Source organism: Argopecten irradians, chromosome 8 (assembly GCF_041381155.1).
Source record: "Argopecten irradians isolate NY chromosome 8, Ai_NY, whole genome shotgun sequence".
Taxonomy (NCBI): domain Eukaryota; kingdom Metazoa; phylum Mollusca; class Bivalvia; order Pectinida; family Pectinidae; genus Argopecten; species Argopecten irradians.
Window position 1 is genome coordinate 12306088 of NC_091141.1, and position 17075 is coordinate 12323162.

Consider the following 17075-nt stretch of genomic DNA (forward strand, 5'->3'; position numbering starts at 1 on the left):
TGAATAAAACATAATAGCCAATAATAGCCAATTTCCAAATTATACATATTGGCATGAACATTTACAATTACAACATATATCAACATACATTATTGCTTATAGCTCATTACAAGCAGTGAAACTGTGCACATCTTATAAATAATTTAAGTAGAATTTCATCTACTAAATAATAAATAATTGATATACTAAGAAATATTAATATAATATACAAGGAATTTAAAATGTCTACTTTGTTTATAAATGCAGCTTACCGGTATGTTCACGGTTTTCATATACTTTTTAAATGCTATTTTATCTACAAAAAGAGATTCATAAAAAAAAAACCCAAAAAAACTTTAATTTGAATGCAATGAATACCAGTAGACATGGAGTCTAATTTAAACAGATACATGTACATATATTCAACACATTGGACTACATCTTGTGTTCACAATTAATATATAGTCTGCATGTAGAATACCAGTTATTGATTTTGTACTTGAAATATATATATTTTCTATGGTTGAAGTTAAATTTGCTGGTGTTTACACATAAACAACACCTCATTTACCTGTTCTGAGTTTTACATACATATTCAGCAATAAGTATTTACATCTGGCACATACATAGCACAAAGCCAGAGTGACTTTGAATCTTCATTAAATATCTTAGTATATTACAATATATTACAATGTGTGTTCTCTTGAATGAGTTTTACCTTATCAATACTACATTTTTATTCCCCCTTACTGTTATTGTGAACGACATGATTTCGGGTGGTTTTCATGTTTTTCAATGATATCCATCAGTACGCTGTTACTTTATTTCCATCCCTTATCAGACGGAGAAGGCATCTTTAGATTTAAAGATTTCCATTTTCGTAAACCCTACTTCTTCGTGCAACTTTACCGAAACCGAGTTCCCTTCCTCTATCCCGGCCAAACAAAAGCCATCTTGAGATATCATTTTCTGGGCGAGAGCCACAGTTACGTATTTTCCTAACTTTTGGTTTCTGTGTTCAGGTATAACATAGGTCATGTCAAGGTAACCAGTCACGTGCTGTAATGTCCAGGCAATCAACTGACCAGACGAGTCTTCCACTCCAACACTGCGAGCTCCAAGGGCCAGAACTCTTATCACACTTTTAACATAGTCGAATATTTTATACCAAACACCTTTTAAAATAGTTTTAAAGTTTTCATGGCTGAGACATCTTGCAGAATATCCTTTTGACAGTTCATTGAAAAAAATTCAACTAATAACATATTGTGTTGTATCAGTAATATTTTGTCGTACTTTACCAAGGAGAGCACATTCCCGAGACCAATATATATTCCATGTTCTTACCAACTGATAAATCGAAAATCTGGCGAGAACACAATTCCTGTTTTCACACCATAAATCTGTTAGGGCACATGGGCCTCTTGTTTAATTATATCAGATGGCTGACATATACAATTATTATCCAACATACGTAAATTCCCTATTTCAACATTCCCTAAGACCAACAAATATTCATTCTTCCTACCAACTGATAAATCGAAAATCTGGCGAGAACACCATTCCTGTTTTTACATTATCAATCTCTACATCTTTAGTCCAATATTACTTTGTTGTCCAGGAATTCGATCAAGCATCTTAATACAAATGAAGCTTACTACCATCAGAAATGTCTAGGTATTCATACAAAAGTTTACTGACGGTAATTGTTTAGCGGATGTACAACAATACAGTGGTACAGCATTGGAAATCTGCTCAACAAAAATGCCCTCCCCACACAGGATGCCTTTGATAGTGACAGAGAGATTCAACAGCGCGCCCGCTACAAGTTGGAACATATTAACTGTCAACGTCTATAGCAACATACAATTTGTTTTCCACATAAACCTGTATTGTTCATAATATTTGACAAACTGTAATTGATTGAATCCTTTTTAAAGGTAGGTTTCGCCCAATGAAATATAAAGACTACGAAATTGAAATTTATCCTTTACATAGATATAATATTCAGATCATTTTCAATGCATACAGCGAACAATATGGGTGGTCAGTTGCCTAGCTTGACCAGGAAAATACTCCTCTAAAAATAGAGCGAAGTCATGCTTTACATAGAACATGACGTATTTTTTCCAAAACGAGGCCGCAGCAACAAACGGATGCGTGCAACAAAATGTCAGATAGAAGTGACAGTCTTGCCACGGCATGTTTAGTTAAAAAACAACAACAACAAATCGAAGTGCGAGGGACTGTTTATACATATCATATAATCTAAAACACTTCATGTTACTTACATACGCTCGCCAACTTTGTACACCAAATATACATGTAGTTAGTCTGCGGCTGTTTGTGCGCTGGCATATGTGTTGAAATTTAACTCACCACGTGCAATGCCGTTACACGAGTCCCAACAGATCCCGGCAAGTTCCGCTTGAGATGTGGCTTCTGTTTCTTCTATTGCTACATGCCATCTCTGAATTTAATTCCCTATAGATATCCTAGGGTGCTACCGAATCCATTATAATTTCCTCCACTTTGTTGCAGATTCAGATATATTTTTTTCATCGCACACACTTTCGTTCAGCCATTTTGTTTACTTTTAGTGCGTGACAATGCGCATGCGCCAAACTTCGACAACACAATCCATCGCAGCTTCATTTGCATATTATTTTGTCTGACGGACACCGTAATAAATCAAGGATTTCCTTCAATTTTGTATTCAAGACACATTTGTTGAATCTCAAACACATAAAGAAATTGAGATATTTAAATATGTTTTTTCATCTTTTCTTCCGCTTATCGCAATTCACAAAAAAATATTTATTTGGTTGGGCGAAACCTACCTTTAAATGATATAAATCCATATTTGTTTAGAAATGAATCTTATCAATACCTGTATGCAGGACAACTGCATACGCAAAAAGTTTTTTAACCATCTACAGTTAGAGATTAGAACTTGCAGCAAGGTTTGACTTAACTAATGTCACATCATTATACCAATTTAAGCAACTTCTAAAAGATCTGTAAGTGGCATTACCACAGATAAAACTAGGAACACTACATTTGTAAATATAGGTGATAGGAAATATGATATTTTATTAGGTCAACTTGAATTTTTCAAGTAATCTTAATTTTGATCTTTATATGGACCATCCTGCTGAATCACCAACTTGTATCTGTGGTAATGCTCATGAAACAGTACATTATTTTCTTCACCGTGTGAAACATGATAATTCACGCAGAACTTTAAAGTATAAATTATTTGATGATAATCACAACCACTACAATCTAGATAGGATTCTATTCGATGCAGTGTTGTTTAGGTGATAACTAAATTAATTATTATTAATAAGCATAAGTATGAATTTTCTGAAGATGGATTAATGCAATCATCATCTTATAATTACGTCCTATATTTTCTAACACTATAATTATATAACAGTTGAATGTAGCTTAACCTGTATGTCTTTCTAAAAATCTTTGAAAGTGTATTCATAAATACAGCAAAATTGACTTACTCCCTATAACAATTTTAATTTAAATACAGAATCCAGTATCCATGACTGGCCCCAAAACTCATGGGTGATGACCAATGGCTAGTAAGCCGATATGGACATGTTTTGGTCTGTATCCTATGGGTTGAGGGAAACCTTTCATTGAATACTAGATTCAGTACCAATAACCTTTTAAAACCCGGCAATTATCTTCTGTATACATACAGTTTTTAGCAATAAAACATGATTTAAAAAAAATTCTGTAACTACAAATTTCCACATTCAAATCTTATATCTGATAATTATAAAATGTTACAACACTGCGTATGTTATCTTATATATCTTGCTTTGTACTAGTTGTAACTTTCGAAGAGAACTCATATAGGCTATGCCTGTTGTTCAATCCTTTTTCAAATATTTTGAAATGAAATTTGTTGAAATTGAAATTCCAGTTGGATTATTTCAAATTCCTTTTTTACTATAGATATTCTGTGCGTGTCAATGATATATACATGAATAATGTTGACACATATAAGTTCTGTTTAAAATCCTTTATAATCTACATAACGCTGCGCCCTTCCGGGGCTTTGCTTAATATTCATATTATGAACTACATGTATTTCCCGAGGTTTTGTTCTTTTCAATGATATCCATCAGTATGTTGTTACTTTATTTCCATCCCTTATCAGACGGAGAAGGCATCTTTAGATTTATATCAGGTTCCAAATCTCTTTGGCGAAAACTTGAAAAAACTAAGGGCTGATCCATTTTCGTAAACCCTACTTCTTCGTGCAACTTTACCGAAACCGAGTTCCCTTCCTCTATTCCGGCCAAACAAAAGCCATCTTGAGCTATCATTTTCTGGGCGAGAGCCACAGTTACGTATTTTCCTAACTTTTGGTTTCTGTGTTCAGGTATAACAAAGGTCATGCCAAGTAACCCAGTCACGTGCTGTAATGTCCAGGCAATCAACTGACCAGACGAGTCTTCCACTCCAACACTGAGAGCTCCCAGGGCCAGAACTCTTTTCACGCTTTTAACGTAGTCGACATCTTTATACCAAACTCCCGTTAAAATTGTATCATAGTCTTCACGTCGGAGACATCGTGCAGAATATCCTTTTGGCAATTCACTAAAAAAAACATTCACCAAATATAGAGTATTTATTATATTTTGAATAGTCGTTGTATCACCGATGGAAATTATTTGACATGATTCTCATGACTTTTTCTAATCCCCCTTTGTCCGCCGTCCGTAAACTATTGACACTTTCGACATCTCAACAAAACTGCCGTAGCAAATTCAATGAAATTTTCGCACAAACCTTCTAAGGCATAAAGCCAATCAAAATTGTAAATGATATGGCCCCCTCTCCCAGGGGGTTGTGGGAGGGGTCAAAATGGATAAAATCAAATACTCTAGATCACAGGGACCTGGCACGATTTTTTTTAAACTAAGAGTATACATATATATATTATAGTATCAAGGGTATGAACTCCGCGGTCGAGAAAAACGGACCTATTTTTTTAAAACCGTGATTATTTTAATAAATGGGCTCTACACAACATTGACGGATATCTTACCTTAAAGAGAAATAATTTATCTTTCCATTGAGTGCTTGATGAACAAAATTGGCCAAGTATTGACGAAGTTGTGGTTTGATGAATCGGGAAATTTACGAAAAATATGCTAGGTAGGCATTTCCCTGTCCGGTCGAAATGTCGTCTCGGCTCTAATGGGTACCTCAAAAACCAAGCAAAAATCACAAAATCTACGCTTGTGGCGGTAAACACTACCCATAACTGTGTTCATCCACAATCTACGTTTGAGGTGTCATGACCCGTACTTTGTAGAAACTCCATTTAAACATCGTGTAGCTCACCGTCACCGCCATGTTCATTTTTCTCTCGGAACGCTTCTCGACTTTACATATCGTGACTACATTATGTAAATTATGTAATGTTGTGCTTGTGGGTAAACTCGAGAAGCGTTCCGAAGGACAAATGAACATGGCGGTGACGGTTGAAGTAAGTGAGCTACACGATGTTTAAATGGTGTTTCTACAAAGTACGGGTCATGACACCTCCAAAGGAGATTGTGGATGAACACAGTTATGGGTACTGTTTACCACCACAAGCGTTGATTTTGTGATTTTGGCTTGGTTTTTGAGGTTCCCATTAGAGCCGAGACGACATTTCGACCGGACAGGGAAATGTCTACCTAGCATAATTTTTCGTAAATTTCCCGATTCATCAAACCACAACTTCGTCAATACTTGGCCAATTTTGTTCATCAAGCACTCAATGGAAAGATGAATTATTTCTCTTTAAGGTAAGATATCCGTCAATGTTGTATAGAGCCCATTTATTAAATAATAATCACGGTTTTAAAAAAATAGGTCCCTTTTTCTCGACTGCGGAGTTCATACCCTTGATACTATAATATATATATGTATACTATTGGATAAAAATTCTCGTGCCAGGTCCCTGTGCTCTAGATAGATTGAAACGTCTCAAGGCAATCTCCAACATGTATGAATTTCATGGCTCTGGGGTCTCAGATTTTCCCCTGGGGAAGGGATCAAATTTTCTAGAGTTTATACAGGGAACCACATTCACATTTATGAACATTATTTCTCAATTTTCATATGAAATATAACAGATGTAATATAATCAAATATCCTTCATATGTCTTTGTTCATTCTGTATCCTAACTCAGGTGAACGTTAGGGCACGTGGGCCTCTTGTTTAATTATATCAGATGGCTGACATATACAATTATTATCCAACATACGTAAATTCCCTATTTTAACATTCCCTAAGACCAACAAATATTCATTCTTCCTACCAACTGATAAATCAAAAATCTGGCGAGAACACAATTCCTGTTTTTACATTATAAATCTCTACATCTTTAGTCCAGTATACTTTGTTGTCCAGGAATCAAGCATCTTAATGTTGGTTTGACCATACTTTATATACACAAATAAACCGTCAGAAATGTCTATATATTCATACACAATTTTACTTACGGTAATTGGGTAGTGGATGTACAACAATACAGCGGTACAGCGTTGGAAACCTCCTCCACAAAGATTTCCTTTCTAAGCAGGATGTCTTTGATGATGACAGAGAGATTGAGCAGCGCGCCCGCTACAAGTTGGAACATATAAACTGTCAACATCCATAGTAACATATAATTTATTTTCCACACAAATCTGTATTATTCATAATTATTGACAAACTGACATCAAAACAGTACTTCAAAAGCTTACCACAATTCATTACATGTTATATAGACATATATGTAATACGGACTCAATTGTATTGGTGGGTCATTTTTGTACGTAAACTAATTATACATAACAGCAATAGTGAAGTAAAGCAAAATACAATGTAAAAGATTTTTCCTAATGTAGATAACCATGGCGATATAATAAGGTCCGTCTACTACAAAGATAGCATGTCTCCTCATTTACAAATAAACATAAAAGTTCTAGTTACTATAAAACAAGTTTCTTTTGTGAGAGATTTACTTTCGTGAATTTTGAGATCAAAGCAAATTCTCGAAAGTTCATACCCACAAATTAACATCTACGTCACTGATAAGATATCCCATTATTTTTTTTCTTTGTTAATATTTGTGAACTTGTTTTGAAATGGAAATTGGGAAATTCAGTTCCGCGAAAGAATGTAGGTTTACAGTAAATAATAAATTACCCCTGATATACATGTGCTTGATATTTTGATGACAAACAGCTTTACGGACAATTGTCCAGAATGTCATGTGATATTCAAGACGTGAACTGGAAAAACCTATGTCTTATCATTCCAAATGGCTAGTCCCTAAAAGTAATATCAAGAGCTACTCAACTTACGGATGCCGATAATGGGCTGATTCAAGAGACCACTGTTGTCAAGGAGATTTTTCAATACGATGTCGTCTGCGTCTTCAAATTTATAAATGTGTGTGACTTTCTCGTGATTTGTATCCTATATAATTTGAATATATATATTCAACTAAATAATGAGAATATAAAAACCAATACTTAACTTAAGTTCATTTGAAGTGAACCATGATTTCCCTGTAGTTTTGGTTCATATTGTCCTTTTATTTTCTCTTTGTTTTAAAACCCATTTAGTATTTATAAAAGGACATGCGAATCGGCTGTGACCTTGGTGGCTTATTTGGATTAGGAATGACAAGCGATTGTGGAATAAAAACTTTAATCATCCTAAATGCGACATTCAATTTTTAAAATAATAGAAATGTAAAGATAATAAGTACCAAGGCCATGTATTATATTGTCAGCCTCACGTACATTCAAACCTTCCTCGCTTATTTTTACAAGAACAGCACTGACATCTGGCCATCTGTCCACATAAACGTCATATCCGGTCAATCCACGTGTAATTAAAGAGATCGGCATAAAAACCTGAAAATATAATATTAGAATTTAGGCAATTCAATTTGTGATAGAAGTCGATATTTTTAGATACCAAATGTATTATTTCAAATGATTTGATAATTCATATTGATATGGAATCCATGCTTAATACATCATAAAATTTCATTATGGAATACTTGTTTTTTCCACATATTATTTTCTTGTTTCACTAATGTATTGCTTAAATGATTGACTCCATCAATATTGTTTGTTGTTCCGTTTCTTCTATCACCGATATATATGTAATATTTAATTTACTAGGAGATACGTTACTTACCCCTTGTGATCCCGGGAGATGTTTCTTTAAAACTGGCAACAACGTTGGAAGATCTTTTGGTAACACTTGCACTGCCATTTTTGTATAAATCTGATGAGAGTGAATTCGGCTGCAAGTCATGCACCAGAAACTGACAAGGGTTAGATTATGTTTGGAATTCTTTCTATCTTAAATTGAGATAAATGATAGATGATAGTTTTCAGTAACATCTTCATCTAATCTGTACATAACATCTGCCTCGTTTGTGATAAAACATAAGACGATATTGAAAATATTAAGCAATGGTTAAAGATGCTCCACCGCCGACAGAGCATAAATGATATTAATCACTTGAACAATAATTGGTGTTTAATCGTGTAAATATATGTTTAATTAACACAAAAAATAATATAAAATAATTTATTTTGCCTTAGTACATGCGCAATCAGTACTTAATTCCATATAGGATATAGTTCCACGGATTTTTTTCGGGATGCAATTAATTATTTTTTGTAACTTTAACTTGAAGTAAAATTAGAAGCTCAAACTTTCCAATGGTGGTAATGGTGTAAAGTAAGTAACTTTTGTAACTGAAGAAAAATACTAAATCGTCTGCTCGTGTTTTTGATAGTGAAAAAGTACAATTTGTCGGCGGTGGAGCATCTTTAAGATTAGTGTATTTGTAACGAAGTTGTGTTTACCTTTCGGATGAACTTCACTGTCAGAACCCACTCCTGATCATCCGATTCTCCACGTTTTCAGTGTATATAATATCTACGTACCACACATTGTAACAGTAAACAAACTTCAGACAACCAATCACAACAATTTATAATTGTATATGTCAAACACACTATGGCCTTTCGTTAACATATACATAACGTATTTATAATATTGTAGGTCATACAAACTATGTACGTTCGGTGACACATACAAGTGTACATAATTTATTTATAATAGTGTAAGTAAAACACACTATGGCTTTTCGGTAACATATACATAATGTATTTATAATAGTGTAGGTCATACAAACTATGTACGTTCGGTGACACATACAAGTGTACATAACTATTTATAATAGTGCAAGTAAAACACACTATGGACTTTCGAAAACACCTAATAGAATAACAGCACAATGCCCTTCCTCACATTGATATTAGTCCCAATGTTCTCAGGGAACCACTGTTGATAGGCTTAAAATAAGGTACTCACCCAACAGCCAGGCCTAATGTAAACACGGAGCTCGTAAATAAAAGGTGACCTAGATATTGCACTCTAACGTAATCAATGAATAGTTCTCTACTCTCCGCGCGCCGGGCTGCGCGCCGGGCTGCGCTCCGCGCATTAGCTAGGTGAAGCGTACACAAGAGAGGTAACTGAGGATGGAACCAGACTATGAACCTGGTGGACCCGATTCCTTTTAAAACCTACTGCAGCCATCCACTGCTGTGTCCGACATTGCAGGGAGAAAGTTCCGAAAATCAGGACACTTTGTCTTAGGAGACTTGTGAGCCTGCACCATTACCAGTCAACACCATAAAATTTCAACTTGTGGGTGAGACATCCATGCGCCTACTACCAGAATTTTTTTTAAAGATGCTCCACCGCCGACAGAGCATAAATGATAATCATCATTTGAAGAATAATTAGTGTTTAATCGTGTATATATATGTCTAATTAACACAAAAAATAATATAAAATAAATTATTTTGCCTTTGGTGCATGAGCGATCAGTACTTCATTCCATATAGGATATAGTGCCGCAGAATTTTTTCGAGATGCAACTAATTATATTTTATATTTTCATCTTGAAGTAAAATTAGAAGCTCAAACTTTTCAATGGCGGTAATGGTGTAAATTAAGTAACTTTTGTAATTGAAGAAAAATACTAAATCGTCTGCTCCTGTTTTTAATAGTGAAAAAATACCAATTGTCAGCGGTGGAGCATCTTTAACATAAGTTGATGAAAAATGCCACACCATGCTGATCAAGAACAATTTACAATAAATATTTTAAATAAAAATACAGTAATTTGTACTGTTTTCATTGAGATTTGGTCTAACCCTGGAAAAGGGATTACATACGTATATATACCTTCCTGATGATAATTGACATTGCCGTACGATGACTGACAAATTCACACTCATGAAGTTCGTCTGAACCTCTGTCCTTATTCTCAGTCTTGCTATAAAACTGGGTATTCACTCGCACAAATACATAGCTATCTTTGATATTACATGTGTTGATATCATTTTCATAATGCCCCCCCCCCCTATAGTAAAACTGAACAACCAAGATTTCTGGTTACACTACGTTGCAGATGTACAAGTACTGAGGTTATCTGAGTATACAAACGCACATTCAAATATGCTCGTATATTGGAAATTAATAGAAAAGGCGGAATATAGCGGTACTGAAACAGAAGAAATTATTTATCAGTGGAAGGAAATGCAAGATTTATTGAAATATTTTTTCTTCGATATCCCCGATTTCCCAGTAAAACGTTGAAATTAACGACTAAGCATTTACGACTTAGTTATTCGACGTAAAATAACGATTTTACACTAATCTATATAGCCGTCACTAGCTGTCTTGAATTCTTTATGACAGCTAGCAACTGTTAATAGGGGGGTAGTAATATGGACATCTTTGTATATGCCAACTTTGTATTCCGCATTTTGATGATATTTTACATGTAACTTGGATGGACCTGCAACCTCGTTCTGAATACGACATGGACTGAGAATAACATAGCTGGTTTTGTTTTTGCTTTTGTATCTAGAACGCAAACCTATCAACAAGCTCGTTATTAATACATTACCCACTGAAAACAACACGTCCGTCGTATTATATTTTATAACATCAAGAGAACGTAACACTGAAATACAAAAAATTACTCCTTTTCACCTTACTAAATCAGGGTTTGAGCCAAAATTTATACAAGTTCTGTTCCCCTTCCCCCAAGGATGTTTGTGGCCAAATTTGGTTACAATCCATGTAGAACTCTAGGACAAGTAGTTATTTATAGAATTGCCCCTATTTCCCCAATTGGGCCCCGCCCCTCCTGCCGAGCCAAAATTTATACAAGTTCTGTTCCCCTTCCCCCAAGGATGTTATTGGTCAAATTTGGTTACAACTCATGCAGAACTCTAGGACAAGTAGCGATTTATGATTTACCTCTATTTTCCCTATTGGGCCCCGCCCCTCCTGGCCTCGGGGGGTCAGAGCCAAAATTTATACAACTTCTGTTCCCTCTCCCCCAAGGATGTTTGTGGCCAAATTTGGTTACAATCCATCAAGTACTTTATGACAAGTAGCGATTTAGAGGAATTATCTCTATTTTCCCCATTGGGCCCAGGCCCTGTGGCCCCAGGGGGGTCAGGGTCACCATTTATGCAAAATCAGATCCCCTTCCCCCAAGGATGTTTCTGACCAAATTTGGTTAAAATCCATCAAGTACTTTATGACTAGTAGTTATTTAAAGGAATTATCTCTATTTTCCCTATTGGGCCCAGCCCCTCCTGCCCCAGGGGGGTCAGAGTCACCATTTATGCAAAATCTGATCCCCTTCCCCTAAGGGCCAGGTGAGCTAAAAAGAGGGAATAGATATGTCCAGATTGACTTGCAAGCCATAGGTGGTTACATTTGAGTAAACATTATGCTGCATGCATGTTTCAGGATAAGTCGCATATTGTGCTATGTTAGATATGCTCTGATTTCCCACTATTTCATCGGTTAATACATGGTCACGTGACGTTCAATATATAGCATATTGACTCGGTGTTTCCATTTTTAGAAATTCCGAGTCAATATTCTTTTGCGAACTTCATTGCCCAATCGCTGCATTCTGCAGGGTGGCGTTATTTACCAATGCTTTTCTTGTAATTAATTATACATTAGAGATTATTTGTTGACATTTGTTAAAGAAACGATATACCTAATATAAAAATTTAGGACCTTTGTTTCGGCCCATATGGTGTTATATTACCCTTGTAGAATTTAAAATAATTACCTCGGGCTACGCCCTCTACGCGGACGATATAACACCATCAAGACCTCAACAAATGTCCATAATTGATATATCATAGCTAGTATTGCCAGCAGCATTCGACAGGGCGCACGACGACGAAAGAATCATGTTGGCTCAGATGACCTAAAATAGGAATTCGACACCTGCATTTTACAACATTCCAATAAGAAGTATCTGACTACGAACATCTGTCAGTCAAGCTCATCCTGCATATTTCAGGGGTTGCTTTCACTGTCGTTATATCCACCCCTAAATATTTCAAAGCAAAAGTGAATTCTTTGTCGCAGGTAGTTTTTTCCGTTGATGTACCACAAATTGAAGATTGACTTGCTTGCTATTAGTGGGTTGGTTACATTTTAAAATAGATTGAGAAAACCATTGTGATACACGCAAACTTCAGAATAATTCGTATATTGTGATGTAATTGCTAGTATTTCAAGCAGCATTAGACAGGATAAATCTGTTAGCACAGAAAGATACCGTTAGCGGTTCTTTTGATTTCAATAATTCTCGAACTCTTCCGTTTCGCGATATCTGAACAACGTTGTTGGAAGCTCTTCCACAAACATACACGTTTCCTTCCTCGTCAACGTCCACTCCGTTTCCGTTCTTCAGAAGTCCTACTTTTGCCATCTCTGAGGTTGTCCCGTCAGATGAAAGTCGGTACACCACTGTATCATCTTCTTTGGAAGTGTATAAACTAAATACAGCATCATCACTGGTCTGATCATAAGCAACATAGTAAGGGTAAGAAGTTAACGTTGATAAAATCTGAAGATTCCAATCTGATTATTTTTATCAGTTGCTTGCTTTGCATGGTGACAGCCAAGTTAGTTTTGTCTATCTAACACAAATCCCAAGGGTTTTTTTCAAGACGAAGTTCATCGACTAACTCACCAGATTCCTTGAATATTTTCACCTTGTTGTTGCCACCGTCCAGTAATATGATGTCTCCGTCAGGAAAGTATAATAATCCTGTTGCATGACATCGATGTTGATGGGAAGCAGTCTTTATGCACAGTTTTCCGACTTTTTTCACTTCTGCAATTGAGAGTGGTCTGATGGACAAATATTTTAATTGAAATTTACTCTTTGTCTTGGTTATATTTATTCTTCCGTGTATCAATGCTTCCTCTGCCATACGGAATTCATCATTCAAGTCGAGGTCCATCTTTATGGTGATCAATGACTTGGCATGATGTCTTTGCAAGGTTTTACTTCCATAGTAAATCTGTCATCTCTTGCAGAACGGCATCTTTTTCATCTCCCAAATGATTTGTTTTGTTTTTTATATATTCAGTGAAAGACTTCATGTCTGCTGCGACTTGTTGAAGACCAGAGCGCATGTCCTGTAATTCAGTGCTACTTTGGATTTTGTCTCCATATTCAGACAGCGTCGTTACTTCTTCACATCGTCTGTGGGCGATCAATATATATCTATATATAAGTATTTGCTTTTGTAGAATGAAATATTTACCTATCAGTATAACTCATGTATTGTGATGTAGTTGCTACTGTCAGAAGCATCACTTGATAACACAAACCTGTGGTCGGACACAGATATTGTGAACAGTTCTTTTACGCTTTCTGATGTTACCAGTTCCCGCACGATTTTCCCGTCACACGATATTTGAACAACGTTGTTGGAAGCTCTTCCACAAACATACACGTTTCCTTCCTCATCAACGTCCACTCCGTTTCCTTTCTTCAGAAATCCTACTTTTGCCATCTCTGTGGTTGTCCCGTCAGATGACAGACGGTACAGCACAGTATCACCTTCTGTGTCAGTATGTAAACTCACTATGACATCACTTGTAGTGGGGTCATACACAAGGTAGTAAGGCTTGGCTGAAGGTGTATGTAAAACATTAACTTCCTGCCCTTCCATCACACTGTATATATCTCTATTAGATGAATATCCTGTTGATACCATAAACTGACCGTCCTTATACGTTATACCATCGCATTGTTTCCCTGTGTCTATATCATCACCCGATATCTATAGAAACGGCCACTGTGTTATTGTCGACCAAACACAGATCCCACGGTTTTCCATTTAGTGTCAACTCATCGACTAATTCCCCGTTTTCCTTGAACAATTTTACTTTTTTATTGCCAAAATCCGCCAACACGATGTGTCCGTTGGGTAGATATACCATTCCTGTTGCCTGACATCTATTTACATCAGTAGCAGTCTTTATACACAATTTCGCCACCTCTTTTACATTCGCGGAATGCAGATGCTTCTCCGGCAGTTTAATTGGAACGTCAGCCAATGATCGAACAACTTTGACTCTTCCCAGAATCAACGCTTCCTCATCCACCAGGAATTTATCGTCACAGACTAGACTCATTTCTACATTTGTCAATGATTTGGATATCTGCGTAATCATTTCTTTGCACGATTTTATTTCAATATTTCCTCGCTGAAGAACTGACACCATCTGCATGTCGTCTGTATCCATGAACTCGCTCTCAGACAAAGCCTGTGTTGTCTGGATTCCCTTAGTAATCCGCTCACACCTGTGTAACATGTCATCACGTTTCTGTTTCTCTTCCTTGTAGGTAGTGACGACTTCGTCAGTGATGTCCCGTTGTAACTTATCCAGACGTGCATCGATTCGCATACATAAATCAGTCATCAGTTTCAGAGCATTATCTTTTCCGTCACCCAAATGTTTTGTTTGAGTCTTTATCAATTCAATGAGGGAGTCCATGCCTGCAGCAACGTTTTGAAGACCAGAGCGCATGTCCTGTAATTGAGTGCTACTTCGGACTTTCTCCCCGTGCTCAGACAGCGTCGTGACTTCTTCACATCGTCTGTGGGTGACTGCTATACATGTTGAACAGCAGACTGACTGATGGTCCTCACAGAACAAGTCCATCTCCTTCTTGTGTTTCGGACAGTAGTTGTAAATCGACGTAGTTGCTATAGGCGGGATGAATTTCTGACCTGATTTCACTTCAATAAGTGTTAGGTCATCATCTATAGCGTTCTGGACTTTATGGAGGCATGTATCACAAAGAAAGCGATTGTACTCTTTCCACCAAAATGTTGCTGCAACATTCATTATGTTCCTTTTCTTGCATGGATCGCATTCGTGTTGCTGGTACTTTGGGGGATTCGTTTTGGAGACCTCAATAATAAAGTTGCTGGTAGGGAACTGTTTGGCCCAATTTTCTTTCTTCTCCTTCGAATCAACCGGAGCTGTTTCTGACCGACAAACTGGACAAGGAAATGAAGTGGCGAATTTACCGGCCTCTTGTGTAATGTAGATATTTAGACATTCCTTACAAAATGTGTGGAGACAAGGCAATGAATTCGGGTGTCGGAGCTGTTCAAGACAGATGGGGCACTCGATCAGTCGGGGGTCGATATCTATACTCTTTTCTGTTTGATCTCCCGCGATAGTTGTCTGGGTTTCTACTTCTCCTCCCTCAGCCATTTTACTTTCTCTCACACAGGTCTTAGTACACAATCACCCCAGCCCTAAGAAAGATTTATGAATAGATTAGTGAGCCCCACAAAAGAATTTGAATGTGTTAAGTGTACTCATGTAAGGTAAGATACTATACAATATGGCACACATAATAAGGTCGTACAGTTTCAAAGGCAACTGTATTTATTTGCAATAGATGGCAATAGGACAGACTTAAAATTACAAATCACATAAATTAATTGGATTATTGTATCTTACTATTATTGTGAACTTAAATGACTTGAAAGTTCTCTGAAGATCATTCTCTAAAATTGTCGTTCAATTTTGTGTGCTCTAGGAAAACCAAAACAGAGTTGATATACAATTAGTAGACACTAGGAACAAATTTAATAACAATTCAAAAACAATTTATGAATAAGTAATCATTAATCTATATAAGTTCAATATATATATTGAAGTCTAAAATTTAAGTCTAAGTTCAGATGTAAATGCAAAGAGTCAGACAAGGAAAGGATATCTCATCGATATTTGTAATCACTAATTATGAAACATAATGTTTAATATATATTAAGCGTAAGAGTTGTCCCCCTTATGCCATTCAACTAAAAACGAATGTAGAAACAATGATAACTATAACCGATACATTATCGATACGATTTCTTTGTCAATACTAAATGTGAACTTAGATTAACATTAAATGATTTTAATCAATCAATGAATTCGTAATTTATCTGTGTTATCACACTTTATTCAGTTCATCTTAACTGATTAAAATCAGGAGAAGCATACATGGTCGATACACTATGTAGATGGTAATATACAAAATTCTGAGTAGGCGGTGTCAAAGGACTTTACCATGGAGTTTTCAAATAGACAATTAGCGTATTAATTAGCTGATTACAGCAATAAAAAAACCGTAAGCAATATTGATGTTTAACGGTAACTTCTCATATTTCTACCAGTATACTTCAGAAAAGTACAATCACATTCTTACCTGAGCTTTTGTCCCAGGTTAGTTCTTCGAATGTAAATTAAAATACAAAGCGGAAATACCCATTCCGGATCTTTACAATTGTACGTAGATTCTATATAATATCGGTATATCGATGTAAAATCTTAATTCATGTTACAACTAAACATCATTTGACGAAAATATTAATATTTGAATGAGTTTTACTTATGGGAATAATGCAATAGTTGATGTATGGGAATCGAAAGTAGGCGATGCTTATGACGAGAATCTAAATTTAGACGTCATTTACTGTCAACGATCTGTAGACCCCATTATTTAGAATAGTATTATGGCAGACTGATCTGTACAGACATGTCTGTTTGTGTTTAACGTTAGAAATAACAAAACTCGGGTCTGTCTGTGGTTTGTTTTATCCTTTTTCTCTTAATTCATTTAAAACATTCGGGATACGGAATTATA

At 36.0% G+C, this 17075-nt stretch overlaps 2 protein-coding genes and 1 pseudogene across 6 annotated transcripts; all 3 read right to left on the reverse strand.

Annotated features, from left to right (window-relative positions):
* Positions 1–26: 26 nt before the first annotated feature.
* On the reverse strand, positions 27–3865 carry LOC138329394 (uncharacterized; annotated as a pseudogene).
* Positions 3866–4006: 141 nt separating this feature from the next.
* LOC138329392 (uncharacterized) lies at positions 4007–12643 on the reverse strand. Of its 5 annotated transcripts, none has more exons than XM_069276351.1 (6): positions 9386–12643; positions 8195–8284; positions 7792–7905; positions 7348–7462; positions 6502–6622; positions 4007–4602 (listed from the first exon to the last, which is right to left on the reverse strand). In XM_069276351.1, exons 2-6 carry the CDS (start codon positions 8270–8272, stop codon positions 4140–4142), a joined length of 891 nt encoding a protein of 296 aa, XP_069132452.1. In that variant the 5' UTR covers positions 8273–8284; positions 9386–12643; the 3' UTR covers positions 4007–4139. The 5 variants fall into 5 exon arrangements, with proteins under 5 accessions (XP_069132452.1, XP_069132450.1, XP_069132451.1 ...); XM_069276349.1 differs by having other exon boundaries at positions 8195–8303; XM_069276350.1 differs by having other exon boundaries at positions 8875–12643.
* Positions 12644–12837: 194 nt separating this feature from the next.
* LOC138329390 (E3 ubiquitin-protein ligase Midline-1-like) lies at positions 12838–16799 on the reverse strand. Its single transcript, XM_069276344.1, is given in 3 exon segments — positions 12838–14200; positions 14202–15693; positions 16638–16799. Coding segments are annotated over 2 exon segments (1965 nt in total). The 5' UTR covers positions 15650–15693; positions 16638–16799; the 3' UTR covers positions 12838–13683.
* Positions 16800–17075: the final 276 nt, after the last annotated feature.